Below are 15,815 nucleotides of genomic sequence, written 5' to 3'. Positions count from 1 at the left end.
ATTTCTGGACCAGCGCCCTAGCAAAAGATGAGCCCTCGTCCCAGCTAAAACACCGCTTTTTTTTTCCTTCTCTGCAATATGGGGGTTCCATCTGGGGCAGCCGAAAGAATGGGATTCTTTTTCCTTTTTTTTCTTTAAAAAAAAAAGGACCCCCCCCAAAAAACTTCCTTTAATTGGGAGAGAGGGGGGTGAACTGCTGTTCTCATCTTCAAAAGATGGACTGTCTCTTATAATGGTTGGAAGCTGATATCCAGGGATTGGTACTGGATTTTTTTTTTATTGTTTTGGCTGTTTCTTGGCCCATTTTCATGTTCCCTCTCCTGGGGGGTCAACATGCCCTCTCGCAGCAATTCCACCTACTCCCTGACGGGCCGAACGTCGCATAGTTTTACCCACTTGCGTGTCCAGCGGGCTTGGCTGCAAATTATCCTCCTCTTGGGCTTCATCCAGATGATCCTGGGGGTCCTCATTGTGACGCTGAGTTTGCTGGTGACCACTTCCATCCCTTCTCAACACCCCATCGGGAACTCTTGTCCTATCTGGGCCGGCTTTCCGGTGAGTGTCTTCTAAAAGCCTGGTTTGGAGGGGGCGTGTGTGAAAGATGGGCAAAATCCCCATTGCTGCAACAAAGATTTTTTCCAACCCCCCCGACAACCTTCTGAAATATTTCAAAGGATCCCCAAAGATTTTTAAAAGCCGCTGTTTTCCAGAATTCCAAGGGGCTGTGGGTCATGGGCCCAAACTTTAAACTGGATTTAAAGAAGTATAAAATCCAGTCATAAATGCTGAATATCCCAGCAATGTATAACAGGGCAGTTAAACAGATAACTATTTATTTAACCAGCTTTGTTTGATTGACATGTTGGACTAACCCCAAATGCAACGATGTGGCTTGAGTTTTAACACATTGCGTAAATGTAGCCTTTGCGATTTCTAAACCAGGGTTTATGGGATGGTGTGTTGGGGGAATCTAGACAATGGTGGCTTATCCATCAATGCATTAATGGTGGCTTATCCATCAATGCATTAATGGTGGCTTATCCATCAATGCATTAAATAAACCATGGATTGGCCCCATGAGTGAACCCAGCTAGGAATTGTCTGTTCAAGGCCCCAAACATTAAAACTGCCCTTCCAACATCAGATCAGGAAAAAATGGAAAATACCAATAAAGCTGAGAATATCACAGTTTGCAAACCAATCATCTTTCATGGCCTTACATGGACTGGAGTGATTTATTTAAAGATGGAAAAGGATTTCTCCTTGTTTTTATTCGATTTGCTTTATTTTAGCCCAACTGGAATTTGCTCAAAGATAGACTAGGTGAAAAATAATAAAATAAAACAAAGACTGCCAAAACGTTATTCCCAATGCAGGTGAACCGCAGCTACAAATCTCTCCATGTTAATATTGCACCCATGTCCAGTTGTGTTGTCTGAGCTCCTGGGAGTGAGTTTCTTGAAAGATCGAAAGCCAAAACTCTTAGCAGTTTCTGGAAACGAAAAGAGCGCTCGGCTCTCTCTCTGTTTTCAGAAAGAGGCTGGTGTGCTGTGCTGCCTGAGTTCAAAGCCATTTGCATTAACGGCGTTTCCAGCTTGCATCAAGACACAATAATAAATAATTCAGGGCTTAAGCGTTCCATTAAAAGGGGAAGAGTCCCTGACAACGCCCGGCCTTTCGTTTATTAGCTTCTCGGCAGAGAAGTTTGCAAGGTGCAGTGCCGTTGGGGGGAACTGGTCCCCACGCATTCCTAACCACGGGCTTCCCAAATGGGAATTGTGAAGGTGGTTGGATCCGGCAGCCCCGCCTAGCGGGGAGTCGCATGCCCCGGCAGGAAGGGATCTCGATTTTCAGGGTGGCACAGCAGGTCGCATTACAGGCCCTTGCCAGGATGTTGCTTGGCAGCAACAGAGATGGTTATTCTTGTAGAGAGTCGGGAAGATGACCTTGATGGAGCTGTTACCTCGGGGTTGAAGCGCTTTTTAAGTCCAGAGCAAGCAGATAACATTGGGAGGTGGATCAGGACACCTTCCTAATTCACAGGAGTATAGTGGGGGGCGGGGAACAGCACCATCAGACTTGCAGGATTTGGTTATTAGAGCCAATCGCAATAAAAGTCATTTTAGCCTTCCTGGGGAGTTGAGTTCCTGGTCTGGTCTCCCTAGTGGGGCTGATGTTGAGGTCAGGTGGCCAGGAATACGAAAACAGCATCCCAGGCTCCTGAAAACTATGAGAGGCAACAGGATGCAAGCTAGACACAGGTTCAAGGCTGCTGTTGTACGCGACCTTCATACAGTGTCTCCTTCATTTACTGAAATGTGGAACCCAAAATGCAGGTTAGGGGCCGCACCCAAGGAAATTAGAGAATTGTCTAAAGAAAAAAACAGGAATCAGGGAAGTGCTTTAGGGGCAATTAGTTGTAACTGAAATAAGGCGAAAGTCAAGAGGGAAAAGCTGTTGGCTGTTATGCTCTCTTTGATCCTCTGTTGTGTGAACCAGGATGGTGGAGTGGGGAAGATTCAACTAACTGTGCTCGTTTCATTTCATTAATAATTGTTCATCTAATTCTTGGCTGGCCTGAAGAACTCTGAGCCCAAAGTCTTTCCCAGTTGCCTAACAGAGATGAGGAAGAGACAATCTCTGCTCTCTCGGGCTTCGGATTGAAAATGCAAGGAAGAAGCGCCGAGGAGGGCAGAGGAAAAAAGCATGCTCGGGCCTCGGCTAGAGGGACAACCCCGTCTTTCAGGAGAGTTGATGGAAGGATGGACTTTGAGGATCATCAGTGGTTAAGAAGAAGGAGTTGTTGCTTCGTAGCACATTGAAGCTTTGCTTTTTCTCCTCCTCCTTCCCAACTTTGCAAAAACAGTTGGGGGCAAAGGACTCCGTGCACAAGTTTGGGTTCTTTTGTGTCACTGTTGGGCTGTGCCAGTTTCTCATTTCTCCCTGTTTTCTCTGTTTCTAGCTGGCATTCTCTGGCGTGGTCGGCATCGTTTCATGGAGACGCCCTTTCACCCCTGTGGTAAGTGGGGAGCTTCGTTTGCAAGCAGAAAAGCACCCGAGAGCACGTCCGTCCCATTGCGGCTGTTTGATCCCGGGCCAGGCGACCTTCCCCTGTTTGCATTTCTTGTGCAAACGGGAGATTTTCACAGTTTGCCCAGGGCTGTCTCGTTCCTCTCTCCTTTGCTCCAGGAAAAAGCCCATCTCAGAGCAGGCAAGACTGGACAGCCCCTGAGCTGTCTCTCTCTTTTCCCACAGTGGTGGAAAATACCATTTTTTAAAAGGCAAAGAGAAAGAAGGTGGGGGGAACGGGACTATGCAGCAGCCTGCATTTCTTACACAAAAACGAGTCGTATAATCATCAGTCCTCGTTTAGCCACTGCCTTGTTTAAAGAACGTTCGTAGTTACGACGGTGATGGAAAAGTAACTTTGCAACCGGTCCTCGCATTTATGACCTTTGCAGGTCTGTAATGCGGAGGAAAGCTGGTCAGACCGTAAGCACAGTCGCGGTTTCATTTAGTGACTGCTTCACTTAACGGCCAAGTTGCTGGTCCCAATTGTGGTCACTAAGCAAGGACTATATTTATATCTATGTATGTGTGTATGCGTGCTCATTTGTTCTGAAGTGGAATTATTTATTTAGGTTAGCTAACATGGTAAGGGGGGGCATAAATTAGTATATTAAATGTTCCTCTGCTCAAAATATCTGGCAGGAAAAGGCTTTACTCAGATAGGAAACGAAAGCGAAGTTCTTCCTATTGTCGACAGAATTTTCTGCATGCAGAAAGGCGTGCAATATCCACTTTTTTCAGCTGGTTTCCAAAACGTTGGTATCTAACCAAATGGGGCGGGGGGGGGGAAGCATCTACGAAAAAAGCTGCTCTCCAGAGCAAAATCAGTCCCAATGCAGTCTCGTCTCTCTGTGCCGCTTTGAAACGAGCGGTGACGCTGGCCTCGAGCGTTCCCAATGGAACCTCCATGGGCAGGAGCAGCCTATCTTCCCCAATAGAACCGATCCCTTGGCTAGGCCAGGGGTGCCTTGATGGAAGAAATAGGAAGCTGTCCGCTATGGTGGGCGTCATTAAGCGCCTGCTCTAAATAAAAAGGCGCTGATGCTGCTTTCTGGCTTTTTTCCTCACAGGGCAAGTTTCTAGTCCTCAGAGAGGAATGGAGGAAACCCTTCGGTATAATTTGATCGCTGAGGCTCAGTAAAGACTTGAATTTTTCAAGGCAGATGGACATAATCTAGGACTGTGTTTCTCAAGCTTGGCAGCTTGAAGGTGGGTGGACTTCAACTCCCAGAATTCCCCAGCCAGAGTTGCTGGGAGTTGAAGTCCACCCAGCTTCAAGCTGCCAAGCTTGAGAAACACTGATCTAGGACTTTTTCCCAGCCACTCTGAGCATTTTTGGCAGCCTTGCACGCCCCTGAACCGTCCGCTCTCCCCACTTCCCTGCAGATCACCTTCTTCACCCTGCTGTCTGTCTTGGGGGTGATGCTCACCCTAGCGGGCTCCATCCTCTCCTGCCAACACGCCCAGCAGGTGAAATCCTTGGAGGCCTGCGAGCGGGTAAGACAGCGAGACGGATCCTCCATCCCCAAGGAGCTGGGATGGCGACGGAGCCTGAAAGCCCAGGTGGGGGGAGCAGCTGGTTGGTTATGGGGGGAGGGTGGGGAGGAATCATGTTCGCAGGAGCGAGGTTTGGGGGCAGGGGGAAGGGAAGAAGAGTTTACTCCTCCTTTCCCAGCCTGTTGTCTTGGCACTATCCAGAGAGCAAAAAAGGCCATATCCCACTTCTGACACCATCCAGAGAGCACGAAAGGCCGTATCCCACTTCTGACACCATCCAGAGAGCACAAAAGGCCGTATCCCACCGCTAACACCATCCAGAGAGCACAAAAGGCCATATCCCACTGCTAACACCATCCAGAGAGCACGAAAGGCCGTATCCCACCGCTAACACCATCCAGAGAGCACAAAAGGCCATATCCCACTTCTGACACCATCCAGAGAGCACGAAAGGCCGTATCCCACTTCTGACACCATCCAGAGAGCACAAAAGGCCGTATCCCACCGCTAACACCATCCAGAGAGCACAAAAGGCCATATCCCACTTCTGACACCATCCAGAGAGCACGAAAGGCCGTATCCCACTTCTGACACCATCCAGAGAGCACAAAAGGCCGTATCCCACCGCTAACACCATCCAGAGAGCACAAAAGGCCGTATCCCACCTCTGACACCAGAGAGCACGAAAGGCCGTATCCCACCTCTGACACCATCCAGAGAGCACAAAAGCCCATACCCCACCTCTCCTACCACTCAGAGATCCCAAAAGCTTGTATCCCAGCAGTGGCCATATTCAAGTAGAAAAGTGAAGCGCCTCAAAGAGATGATCTGCCTCTCTTAAATTCCACGTCATTGCTTGATTTTTCCTTCGCCCCCTGAAAAACTAGCACAGTCCCATGCCACAGATGTTGATGTATCCCAAATCTACGGGTTTCCCATCTGGAAATTTTGCAGGTGGGGGGGACAGTAAAGATCAAGGGAGGGAGGTGGAGAATCAAATAAATGAAAGGTGTGGGGATTAACTCATATCCGTTCTCAGGGAGACGGTCTAATCCTGTGTTTCTCAAGCTTGGCAGCTTGAAGGTGGGTGGACTTCAACTCCCAGAATTCCCCAGCCTGCAGGCTGGGGAATTCTGGGAGTTGAAGTCCACCCACCTTCAAGCTGCCAAGCTTGAGGAACATTGGTCTAACCAGTCACAAAGTGCCGTGCCAAAGTCTACAAAACTCACAATGGTCTCTGTTTCCTTTGCAGACTAGTTTCCTATATAAGAAATGCATTTATTCACCTTCAGAATCGGGGATTCCCGCCTGCGGCAATAAAGCTGAAGCGGATTCGAATTGTTCTAGGATTCTCCTGGTCCTCAAAGTGAGTCGCGGGACAAGATTTCACCACTCGCCACGGAGGGATGGCGGGTGAAACTGCGGAAAGTTGCCGAGATGGATTTGATTAGAGCAGGGTTTGTCAGCCCGGGCCACTTTAGGACGGGTGGACTTCAACTCCCAGAATTGCTGGCTGGGGGATTCTGGGAGTTGCAGTCCGCCCAGCTCAAAGTGGCCCAGGTTGACAAACCCTGGGTTAGAGAGAGGACAATATTAGAGAAATCACAGAGGCGATAGACTCTGTATTCCCCTCCACAGGACCTGCTTTTCAGCATCTGCGGCTTAAGCATTTTCTCCATTGTCGTCTGCACCGTCTCGGCGATCATGTGCTGCATCCAGATTTTTTCCGTTGACATCCTCCATGTGGTGAGTGGCAGAGAAACGCCGGTGGGCTTCGACCCACGGCCAGAGGCTTTGACCGCAGCCGAGAAGACGGTGACTTTCGAGGTCGTCTGAGAACCGAGGCGAAAGGATATCAGCGGGTCTTGGGTTCTCAAAAGCCTCGACCGTCTGGATTTGCATTTGGAAATCCAGCCGGAATTGTGGTTTCTAAAATGTGATTTGGGGTGTGTGTGTGTGTCTGTGTGTGTGTGGAGTTTCTAGAGGTTACACAACCCAGAGCATAATATTGTTTTATGCCTCTCTTGTGATACTGGACTTTTGCATCCATAACCTGGTGGAGGATATCTGTCTGATATTATTATTGTATTTATATTCTTTTTATCTATCAATCTCTATCTTTCTATCTATCTGATATTATTGTTTTTATATTCTTTATCTCTCAGATATTATTATTGTATTTATATTCTTTTTATCTATCAATCTCTATCTTTCTATCTATCTGATATTATTGTTTTTATATTCTTTATCTCTCAGATATTATTATTGTATTTATATTCTTTTTATCTATATCTATCTGATATTATTGTTTTTATATTCTTTATCTCTCAGATATTATTGTATTTATATTCTTTTTATCTATATCTATCCGATATTATTGTTTTTATATTCTTTATCTCTCAGATATTATTATTGTATTTATATTCTTTTTATCTATTATCATCTTTCTATCTGATTTTATTATTTATATTTAATCTATCTATCTATCTATCTATCTTCATTGTTATTGTATTTATATTCTATCTATCATTTTTGTATTTACATTCTTTTTCCCTATCTCTCTCTCTCGGATATTATTACTGTATTTATAATTTTATCTATCTATTATCATCTTTCTACCTGGTTTTATTATTTATATTCTGTCTTCATTATTATTGTATTTATATTCTTTTCCCCCTATCTCTCTCTCTTTATCTGTATTATTATATTTATATTCTTTTTCTCTCTCTGATATTACTATTGTATTTATAACCTTTTCATCTATTATCATCTATCTGATTTTATTATTGTATTTATATTCTTTATCTCTCTCTTTATCTGTATTATTATATTTATATTTTTTTATCTGTCCTCTCTCTCTCTCTCTCAATCTGATATTATTTCTGTATTTATATTCTTTGTCATCGATCTATCTGTCTTGATATTATTATTGTATTTGTATTCTTTTTCCCATTTTGCTCATCCCCTGGGAGTTACAAGGAAAAGCTAGCAACATTTCGTCATGCAATTTAGAGGCTGCCCCAACCTGATATACGATTCTGGGCGGCTCACAAAATGCAAAAATGAAAAACACCGGCAAAGTGGAGCATGGGTTCATCAGAAGTGAAAATCATGGGTGTGTTTGTGCGTGTGTGGAGCAACCCACATTTAAAAAACCAAAACATCCCACGAGGGGTGTGCCATCTACTCCTGACCGAAGGCCTGGGGATAAAGCTTGAGGTTATGGTTCATTTGAATTGAGTCAGTTTCAAGAACTGATGGAACCTCCATGTTCAGAGGAAGTATAGCCCTAAATCCAGGCCCACGGTTACGACCCAAAGTGGGCTGAGGATGCCTCGGTGCAGAAGAATGAGATTTTTTTTTTCTCACCATTTCCTGCCCGGTTTCATTTATTTATCTGTTCTTTCTCCAGCTTTCTCCACCCCGGTCAAGCTCCGTGACCCTGGACTGTACATCTCCGCCGGACACGTTCTTGCACCACATGTTGGATCTGGATGAGTTTGTACCACCGGTTCCACCACCGCCATATTATCCCCCAGAATATACCTGCAGTTCAGAGACGGATGCCCAAAGGTGAGACTGCCAAAAATGTGGGTTGCGCGGCAGATAAAGAAGTTTTGGCTCGATGGAAAAAAATATATATCCAAGGCCCTGTAGGAGGGCCAGGGAGGTTTTGCTGGCTGCAAGACCCCAATCCAAAGGGGAAGGAAACAATAATAAGGTGGGGTAACTCGATTGCCGAAATAACCCGTGTTCTGGCGCTGCAAAATGCACGCTGGATCTGGAACAATTCCAATCAGCCCGGTCCGCATGAAACCAAAACTGTAAAGTGATCCTCAGTGAGGTTAAAACGGAAAAAGTCTTTAAAAAAAAGAAATCTTTCAGGGCATAGGAGCCAAGGTTTGGGAAAACATGGCGACCTTGGCTAAGAAGAGAACAAACCTGGAGGGTCTGCGTTGGCCTTGCTGAGCTGTTCCCCAAATCCTATTGATTTAACGGATAATATAATATTTTACATCTCAGAGCTTTTAGTATATCTGTATATTTATATTTGGTAATGTATCTTTTTCACTGAGATTTAATTTTTACTGTTTTCATTCGCTTGGAAACCACCCAGAGTCGTTTCCGAGATGGGCGGTGGAAAAATGCGATAAGTAAATAAATAAAATACCTTTTTTTTTATTGTTGTTCAGCATTACCTACAATGGTTCCATGGATAGTCCTGTGCCCCTATATCCCACCGACTTCCCTCCAAGTTACGAGGCTGTTATGGGGCTCCGTGGGGACAGCCAGGTATGGTCGAAGGTGGTCTTGCTGCCATTAAACTGAAGTAGTGGGGCAGGTGTTTTTTTTTTTTTAAATAAATGGAAGGACAGAGCACCACGGAGCATGTGCAAAGTACTCCTCCTTCTTAAAAGGGGCACCTTTGAAAGCCCAGATGGTGGGAGGGAGTTGAAACCCAAGTGGATTTAGTTTGAATATCATCTCAGATGGGTTGAGCAAAGGCTGGCCTTCCATGTACCGGCCATTATTTTGGGCTTGTGGCAAGAAAGAGGATTAAATTCAAGAAGATCAATGGCTTTGGCCACAAAAGCGTACTTTCACAGATGGGGAGCGTTTGGTTAGTAATGTTATCCACCAGGCTTCTATGAGAGCACCGCCGATAGATGCAGTCTATCTGTGACTGGGGACAAGTTGGCTGCCTGGGTGTGCTTAGGGGCTTTGTAGAAATATCTGACTAGGGGACTGAAGGAAAGAAGATACTGGGTAAAATAGGTTATTGAAGGTTAAACAAACCCACCGAGGTAGATCCTGTGACTAGCGGCTAGCTAGGGCCGCTGTGGAGCCTCCAAGGACAACAGCATATACCTTGGAAACTGCCAGGGAAGTTTTGCTGCAACAGGCCCCTGAGTTTCCTATGGGCCAGCAGGAGAAATTAGATACAGGGTTAGACAGACGCTTGGTATTGATCCAACAGAGTTTCGCGATCGTCTGTAAAGCTAAATTTACGGGCCCTTTCTGTCTCAACTCTGAAGGTAACACTGTTCGACTCCCAGTTTACGGACACATCGCACGGGCCGTGTTCCTGCAACCAGGTCCCTTCTGTTGTGCTTAGTGGTGAAGGTAAACACAACACACACACACACACAATTGTTTTTAGGCACAGCTGGAAAAGGCTGTTTTGTGGGAGCCATTCCACCTCCAAGTCCCTCGTAAGTCAAAGGAAGCGCAGAAGATGGCCTCCACAAGGAGGTCGGAAAAATTCTCATCCTTTGAGAAGGGAATTGACGCTCCGCACGGGGACGTCCCATTTTAGTCCTACGATCCACTTCCCAGCAGCCTTTCCAGGCTGCCACATGATCCCGGGGGACATTAGAAAGCAGCCTTACGCGGAATCATCTGTTGGAAAGGTCTAAAGCGGCTGCGTCCCGTGAGAATCAAACGAGACGGATCCCACGTTCCAGTTGGTCCAGTTCTTCTGAAACTGGACCCCGGGCTTGCGACGGGCTCTGGGCAGCTCAGAACCCAGCGTTAGTATGATTTCTGAGAACTCAACAAACCTGTTTTCATTGGTGTGCCTCTTTTTGGTCTCGTCTCTGGACAGCGGTCTCCATGGACAGTAACTCCCTGGTCATGTCGGAAATTGTGGACATCCCTGGGGACAGCAGCCCGTCCGAGGACTCGTGCCTGTTGGAAGCGAGCGGATCGGTGTGCTCGGTGGACTACGTCCTCTTCCGTTCCATCCAGCGCAGCAGAGCTGATTATTGCCTAAGCATGGACTGCGGGCAGTGCGGACTTCATCCTCAGGGTCCTTTTGAGGACGTCCCCCAGGCGCGCCTGCGGGGAGAACGCTCCTTCTCATGCTCAACGCCGGGCACGGTATATGAGGGCCTGCTGGAGGTCAGTAGTGCTCACACCCACAGCTGCCACCGCCTGGAAGGTCTTGGCCATAGCATGGGGCCTTGTTTCCCAGAAGTGCGCGTAAAAGCCAAGACGTCGGTGTCAGGACGCAAAGGGCCTAGACAGCAGCGCCGGAGCAGCGAAACGTCCTGCCAGTCACCCTTGGTCCGTTGTCCCCTGCTGCGGTCCCACAGCGATCCTGGAATTGCCATGCCCGGGGATGCTGGTGAGTAGGTGGAGAAGCCCAGGGCCACAACTAGGATCTGTGTCACCCAGGGCAAACATGGATTCCATGCCCATTTTGGCGCCCCCCGGGCTCATTTTGGCGCCCCCCCCCCAGTGTGGCACCCAGGGCACATGCCTCGCTTGCCCCCCCCAGTTGCGGCCCTGGAGAAGCCACAGAAAAGAGAAAATGGCCAACCCCTTTTCTGCGTTTAATGCAGGAAGTGCAGCCAAGGCTCCAAGCGATGGTCACATTTCACCTAAGGATTGTTCCCAGCCCGAATCCAACCTTCTGCCTGCCCGTTATGGAGTGTGCCCCAGATTTTAATTCTTTCTCTTCTGGTTTTCACCCCCCCCACCCCACAGAAAGTGATTACCAAGAAGTATTCTGCACTAAAGTGTCTGGGGATGATGGATCTAATTCCTCAGCTCATACAGGTGAGGGCAGTACTGCTGTAATGGTGTGTGGGAAAGACCTTGGGAGATGGGGCGAAGAGACGCTGCCAAGGGAACAGTCAGATAAGAGAGGGCTGAGCCCGCAGCTGCATAATGACTGGAGAAAGAGGCTCAGAAGGGACCCTCCCTGGTTTCTTGGGCTGTGAAGGACATGGGGGGGATTATACTTTCAGACTTGCAAGATTCTGTCAATATAGCTTTATAATAAAGTAGAATTAGCTCATCTGGTCGTGTTTCCCGTCTGGTCCACCTGGGAAGGCTGACCTCAGATGTAATGGGATGTGGGAAAGACCTTGGGAGGTGGGGCAAAGAGACGCTGCCAAGGGAATGGTCAGATAAGAGGCAGCTTAGCCCGCAGCTGCATAATGGAAGGAGAAAGAGGCTCAGAAGGGACCCTCCCTCGTTTCTCGGGTTGTAAAGGAGACGGGGGGAGGATTGGACTTTCAGACTTGCCAGATTCTGTTAATGCAGCTTTACGATAAAGTAGAATTAGCTCATTTGGTCATGTTTCCTGTGTGGTTTGCCAGGGAAGGCTGAGGTGGTGTGATAATCCAATTTGAAGCACCCAGGATGTCTTCCTACCCTCGAATCACCCTTTTCCTATCGTAATGCCTAATTGTTGTCAGCATGCTTTAAAAAAACAACAAACACTTATTCCAAAATTACATGCTTCAAGGAAGTTCCACCCTTATGAAAATTAATTCTCAGCAACTCAACAGGAATTGTCATTGTTAAGCATGGAGCGTTTCTCAAAGCCCGCATGCTTTTTGCACACATTAACTTGTTTTAGCCAGTCTCCTGTGCTGTTATCCCAAGCCGGCTAGAAATCTCAGTGTTACCATCTAGAGCAGTGCTTCTTAAGTTTTCTTTCTCTGAGGAACCCTTCCCAGTTTTAAAAATGATGGAGGACCCCAAAAGAGCTTTCGTTTGTATGGGTTGTATTTATTAGTAAAGGTAAAGGTTTCCCTTGACGTAAAGTCCAGTCGAGTCCGACTCTAGGGGGCGGTGCTCATCTCTGTTTCAAAGCCGAAGAGCCGGCGTTTGTCCGTAGACACTTCCTCTGTGGTCATGTGGCTGGCATGACGACTTGGAACGCCGTTACCTGCCCGCCGAAGCAGTACCTATTGATCTACTCACATTTGCATGTTTTCGAACTGCTAGGTGAGCAGGAGCTGGGACGAGCAACGGGAGCTCACCCCGCCGCGCGGTTTCGAACCGCCGACCTTCCGATCGACAGCTCAGCGGTTTAACCCGCAGCGCCACCACGTCCCTTTGTATTTATTCATATTGACTAAAAATTAGAATTGACACATTTGCTGCTGCTACCACTTCTCATGAGAGTTTGATGGGATTTTGTTATTGTATTAATTTTTTTTAACATAGGCTGGCAAATAATTTTGATTTTGAGGACCCCCCAGAGGGTCTTGGGAGATCCCCAGGAGTCCTAGGACCACCTTTTAAGAAACACTGATCTAGAAGATGTGGAAAGCCAGCACAGAGTGAGGCAAGACGTCGGAGTAAATTTAAAAAGTCCTGCCCAGCTTCTCTCAAGAGCAGTAGGCTTGGAAGCAAGACCGAATTTTATTTATTTATTTTATCTGTTTGCCAAATTTATCGCCGCCCATCTCCCCCTCAAGGAGGGACTCTGGGCGGTGATAAATTTGGAAGTCAAATAGGCAGTCCAGGAAGCAAATCTTTGACCGATAGGTTTATTGCAAAAAGAAAGGCAGCCATTGAAGAAGAATCCCAGCAGCTGCTATGTAGCAAACGCGAGCTATATTTACAGGGAAATCGATCTCTCGGTTTCTTAACTGACGGACCCCGTATCAACGTGTTTGCTTCTCCCCTTGTGAGAATGGTTTCTCTTTGATCCCAAAGAGCTGCGGAAATGCTTAGTATGGCGAGGGCCCTGTGTTTGAATCCTGATGCCACCAACTCTACAAATAGGAGGAAATGGGAACGACACGAGATTCTGGTTAGATTCGGTATAACGCATTCTGGCTGGATGAATGAATACGTTTTGATGGCACTGTTAGGAATGTGCTGTCTGACCGCCCCCCCCCAACTTAAATTCTCTGGCATCTCTTCTCAGGGCCCTGTTTGGAGGCCTGCCTCTTGCACCCATTGCTCTGTGACCCACCAGAGGCTCACTCAGCCGGAAAGGCCAAGCTGGAACTCCCACCGAAGGTGCCCCATCACCTATCAAAGACGATCACGCGCTCCTTGGGGGACCTGAAGGCGTGCCGTGGCACTCGCGGACTGATGGCCCGTTTCCTGCACAGATCCAAACGCAACCTGTCCTTGCCAGGAGCAGAAATGGCTTCTCATGGTAACAAGCAGGTACCGTATGAGGTTGCTGGGCGTACAAAGGTTCAGGGGGGTTACCTTCGTGGGAAGGACAGCGCTGCAACGGGAATGAAGTGGGAATGAGGGGAGCCAAATCAGGGCCTGTGGCGGATGTGTGGATTCACGAAACAGGGACAGAGCTGGGTCTCTCCCGCCAGGACCAAACAATCGAAACTTGGAATTCTGTAGAATGGGCTTGGAAGGGATGGGGAGAAGCAAGTGGGAAGAAAGAGAGAGCTGTTTGCAACCTCCTGCAGGCTTCCCCATTGACTTTGCTTGCAGGAAGCTGGCAAAGAAGGTCACAAGAAAGGAAATTACAGGCCCTTCCTTCCTTCCTTCCTTCCTTCCTTCCTTCCTTCCTTCCTTCCTTCCTTCCTTCCTTCCCTCCCTCCCTCCCTCCCTCCCTCCCTCCCTTCCTTCCTTCCTTCCTTCCTTCCTTCCTTCCTCTGCTTGTCTTTTCTTTTGCTCTTTTTTGCTCCTTCCTTTCCTTTCCTTCAGTCCTGATTAATTAAAACACCACTGCAAACAAAGGAACCAAAGCGGTTAGAAAGAAAAGAAAAGAACAATAACAAAGACAATAATTAAAACACCATCACCACCAAAGGAGTTTACTCCTGGAATGTTTCAATCTTAACTAATTGTGCTGGCTAATTAACATCTTTACCTGCCCCGTTGAAAAGAATTTCATAGGAAGACCATTGTATAGGAAGTAATTACCAGGGTTATCCAACCATTACTGGGAGCTGTTTCATTTTATAGGTAATCCTCGCTTAACAACCACAATGGGGACCGGCATGTCCGTCGCTCAGCGATATGGTCGTTCAACAAAATGTCACATGACTGCTTCGCTTAGCGACAGCAACCCCGCCAATTCCCCTTGCTATCGTTAAGCTAATTTTACCGCCCGAATTTTGATCAGGTAACCTCAGGGGTGCTACAATGGTCGTACTTTCAGGCACAGGTCGTAAGTCCATTCTTTCGGCGCCATTGTAATTTTGAACGGTTGCTGAACGAATGGTCGTTATGCAAGGACCACCTGTAGTGGTAGTACGGAATGATCTGTTCTTCTCGCGTTTCAAGCATAATGGTACGTGGGAACGACCTTGGGAGACAGGAGGAAGAGGCGCAGCCTAGACAACAGTCTAATAAGCAAAATTTTGAGTCCAAAAGGGGGAGAAATCCTTTCAGACTTGCACGATTCTATTAATGCAACCTTTCAATAAAGTTAGAACTAGTACTCCTGGTTGTACTTCGTGTCCTAACTACCTCGCAGGGACCCTTGATCATTTTTTCTCGTATCACCTATCCAAAGCATCCCCTTTTCCTACCTCCGAACGGCCTACCTTTCACAGCAGTTTTCACATTCCTCCTTGGGTTTTCCAGGCGTTACGGCTGGGGAGTCGTGCCGAGGGCATCCATCTGCAGAGCTGCGGAGACCTGAACTCGTCCTCCCCCTTGCGGCGTCTGCTGTCGGGTCGCCGGCTGGAGCAAAGACGACCCTGTAGCCTTAGTGGACTTGTCAGGGAAAGCAATCTCTGAAGATCAGCTCCGGTGCTTGCCCTCCGCGGAGGCGGATTCGGCGCGACAAGCCCGCAACGGAGATCCCGGGGAATGGACCGGGGCGTCCTCATCTCCCCTCTCCCACTGTAGGAAAGGTGTGGTGATGTCCAGGGACGGCCTTGCGGGTCAACTTATACCACTGCTTGGAAATTCTTCTGCCTAGCTCAGGATTCACTCTAAACCAAAGCGGGGAGTCCGGTGGGGGGGGGGACTCCCGTACGGCTATCTCCAAGAAAAAAAACGCAGACCTCGCGCGGGGTCACGAACGAGGGCTCGCCTCACTGCTGGCACATTAAGAGGACGAGGATGCAGGCCTGCGCTGCAAGGGCTCCACCAACCTCTGTTCTGGGGTCCCGGTTCTCCAGGCGTGGCAGCTGTGACTCGAGCACGTCCTGCTGATTGAAAAGAGAGGGCTGCCCCTTGGATAAGTCTCTTATCTGTCTCAAGGGTAAAGACTGATCAGAGGTTTGGATGCACCCCTAACTGATAATCCTTTTGTTCTATCCTGGAGTCACTGCCTCGAGCTGCTGTTCCATCGTCCTGTCTCCCAAGGTACGCTCGCCGTGTCCTGGTGTCCGTTCCCTTGCACATCTGCTCCTTGCGTTTCCCCGTCTCCTATGGATACCTCACTTTCGCTGTGCCTTTTGGGGTGCTTCCCTCGGAGAGGCCACCAGGGACTGGGAGGGGAGCAGTTGAGTTCTGGGGAGTCCCTCTGGGGAGAGAGGACACGCCTCAAAAACGGGCCCAGATTGCCACAGGCTGGC

At 47.9% G+C, this 15,815-nt stretch overlaps 1 protein-coding gene across 1 annotated transcript; it reads left to right on the top strand.

Moving 5' to 3' along the window:
• The first annotated feature begins 202 nt into the window (after window positions 1–202).
• Window positions 203–15,114, top strand: ENTREP3 (endosomal transmembrane epsin interactor 3). The gene is made up of 12 exons (XM_063316866.1): window positions 203–555; window positions 2,963–3,019; window positions 4,456–4,632; window positions 5,819–5,932; window positions 6,205–6,312; window positions 7,979–8,139; window positions 8,760–8,859; window positions 9,603–9,690; window positions 10,172–10,693; window positions 11,056–11,127; window positions 13,238–13,485; window positions 14,875–15,114. Exons 1-12 carry the CDS (start codon window positions 334–336, stop codon window positions 15,028–15,030), a joined length of 2,025 nt encoding a protein of 674 aa, XP_063172936.1. The 5' UTR covers window positions 203–333; the 3' UTR covers window positions 15,031–15,114.
• Window positions 15,115–15,815: the final 701 nt, after the last annotated feature.

Source organism: Candoia aspera, chromosome 17, assembly GCF_035149785.1.
Source record: "Candoia aspera isolate rCanAsp1 chromosome 17, rCanAsp1.hap2, whole genome shotgun sequence".
Classification (NCBI taxonomy): domain Eukaryota; kingdom Metazoa; phylum Chordata; class Lepidosauria; order Squamata; family Boidae; genus Candoia; species Candoia aspera.
This window is presented reverse-complemented; position numbering and strand designations above follow the sequence as displayed.

Excerpts from the sequence above, each read along its gene's own strand:
- ENTREP3 (XM_063316866.1), top strand. The coding sequence starts at position 334 with ATGCCCTCTCGCAGCAATTCCACCTACTCCCTGACGGGCCGAACGTCG. Across the intron at positions 6,313-7,978 it reads CCGTTGACATCCTCCATGTG|CTTTCTCCACCCCGGTCAAG; the intron begins GTGAGTGGCAGA and ends TTCTTTCTCCAG. Across the intron at positions 9,691-10,171 it reads TGTTGTGCTTAGTGGTGAAG|CGGTCTCCATGGACAGTAAC; the intron begins GTAAACACAACA and ends GTCTCTGGACAG.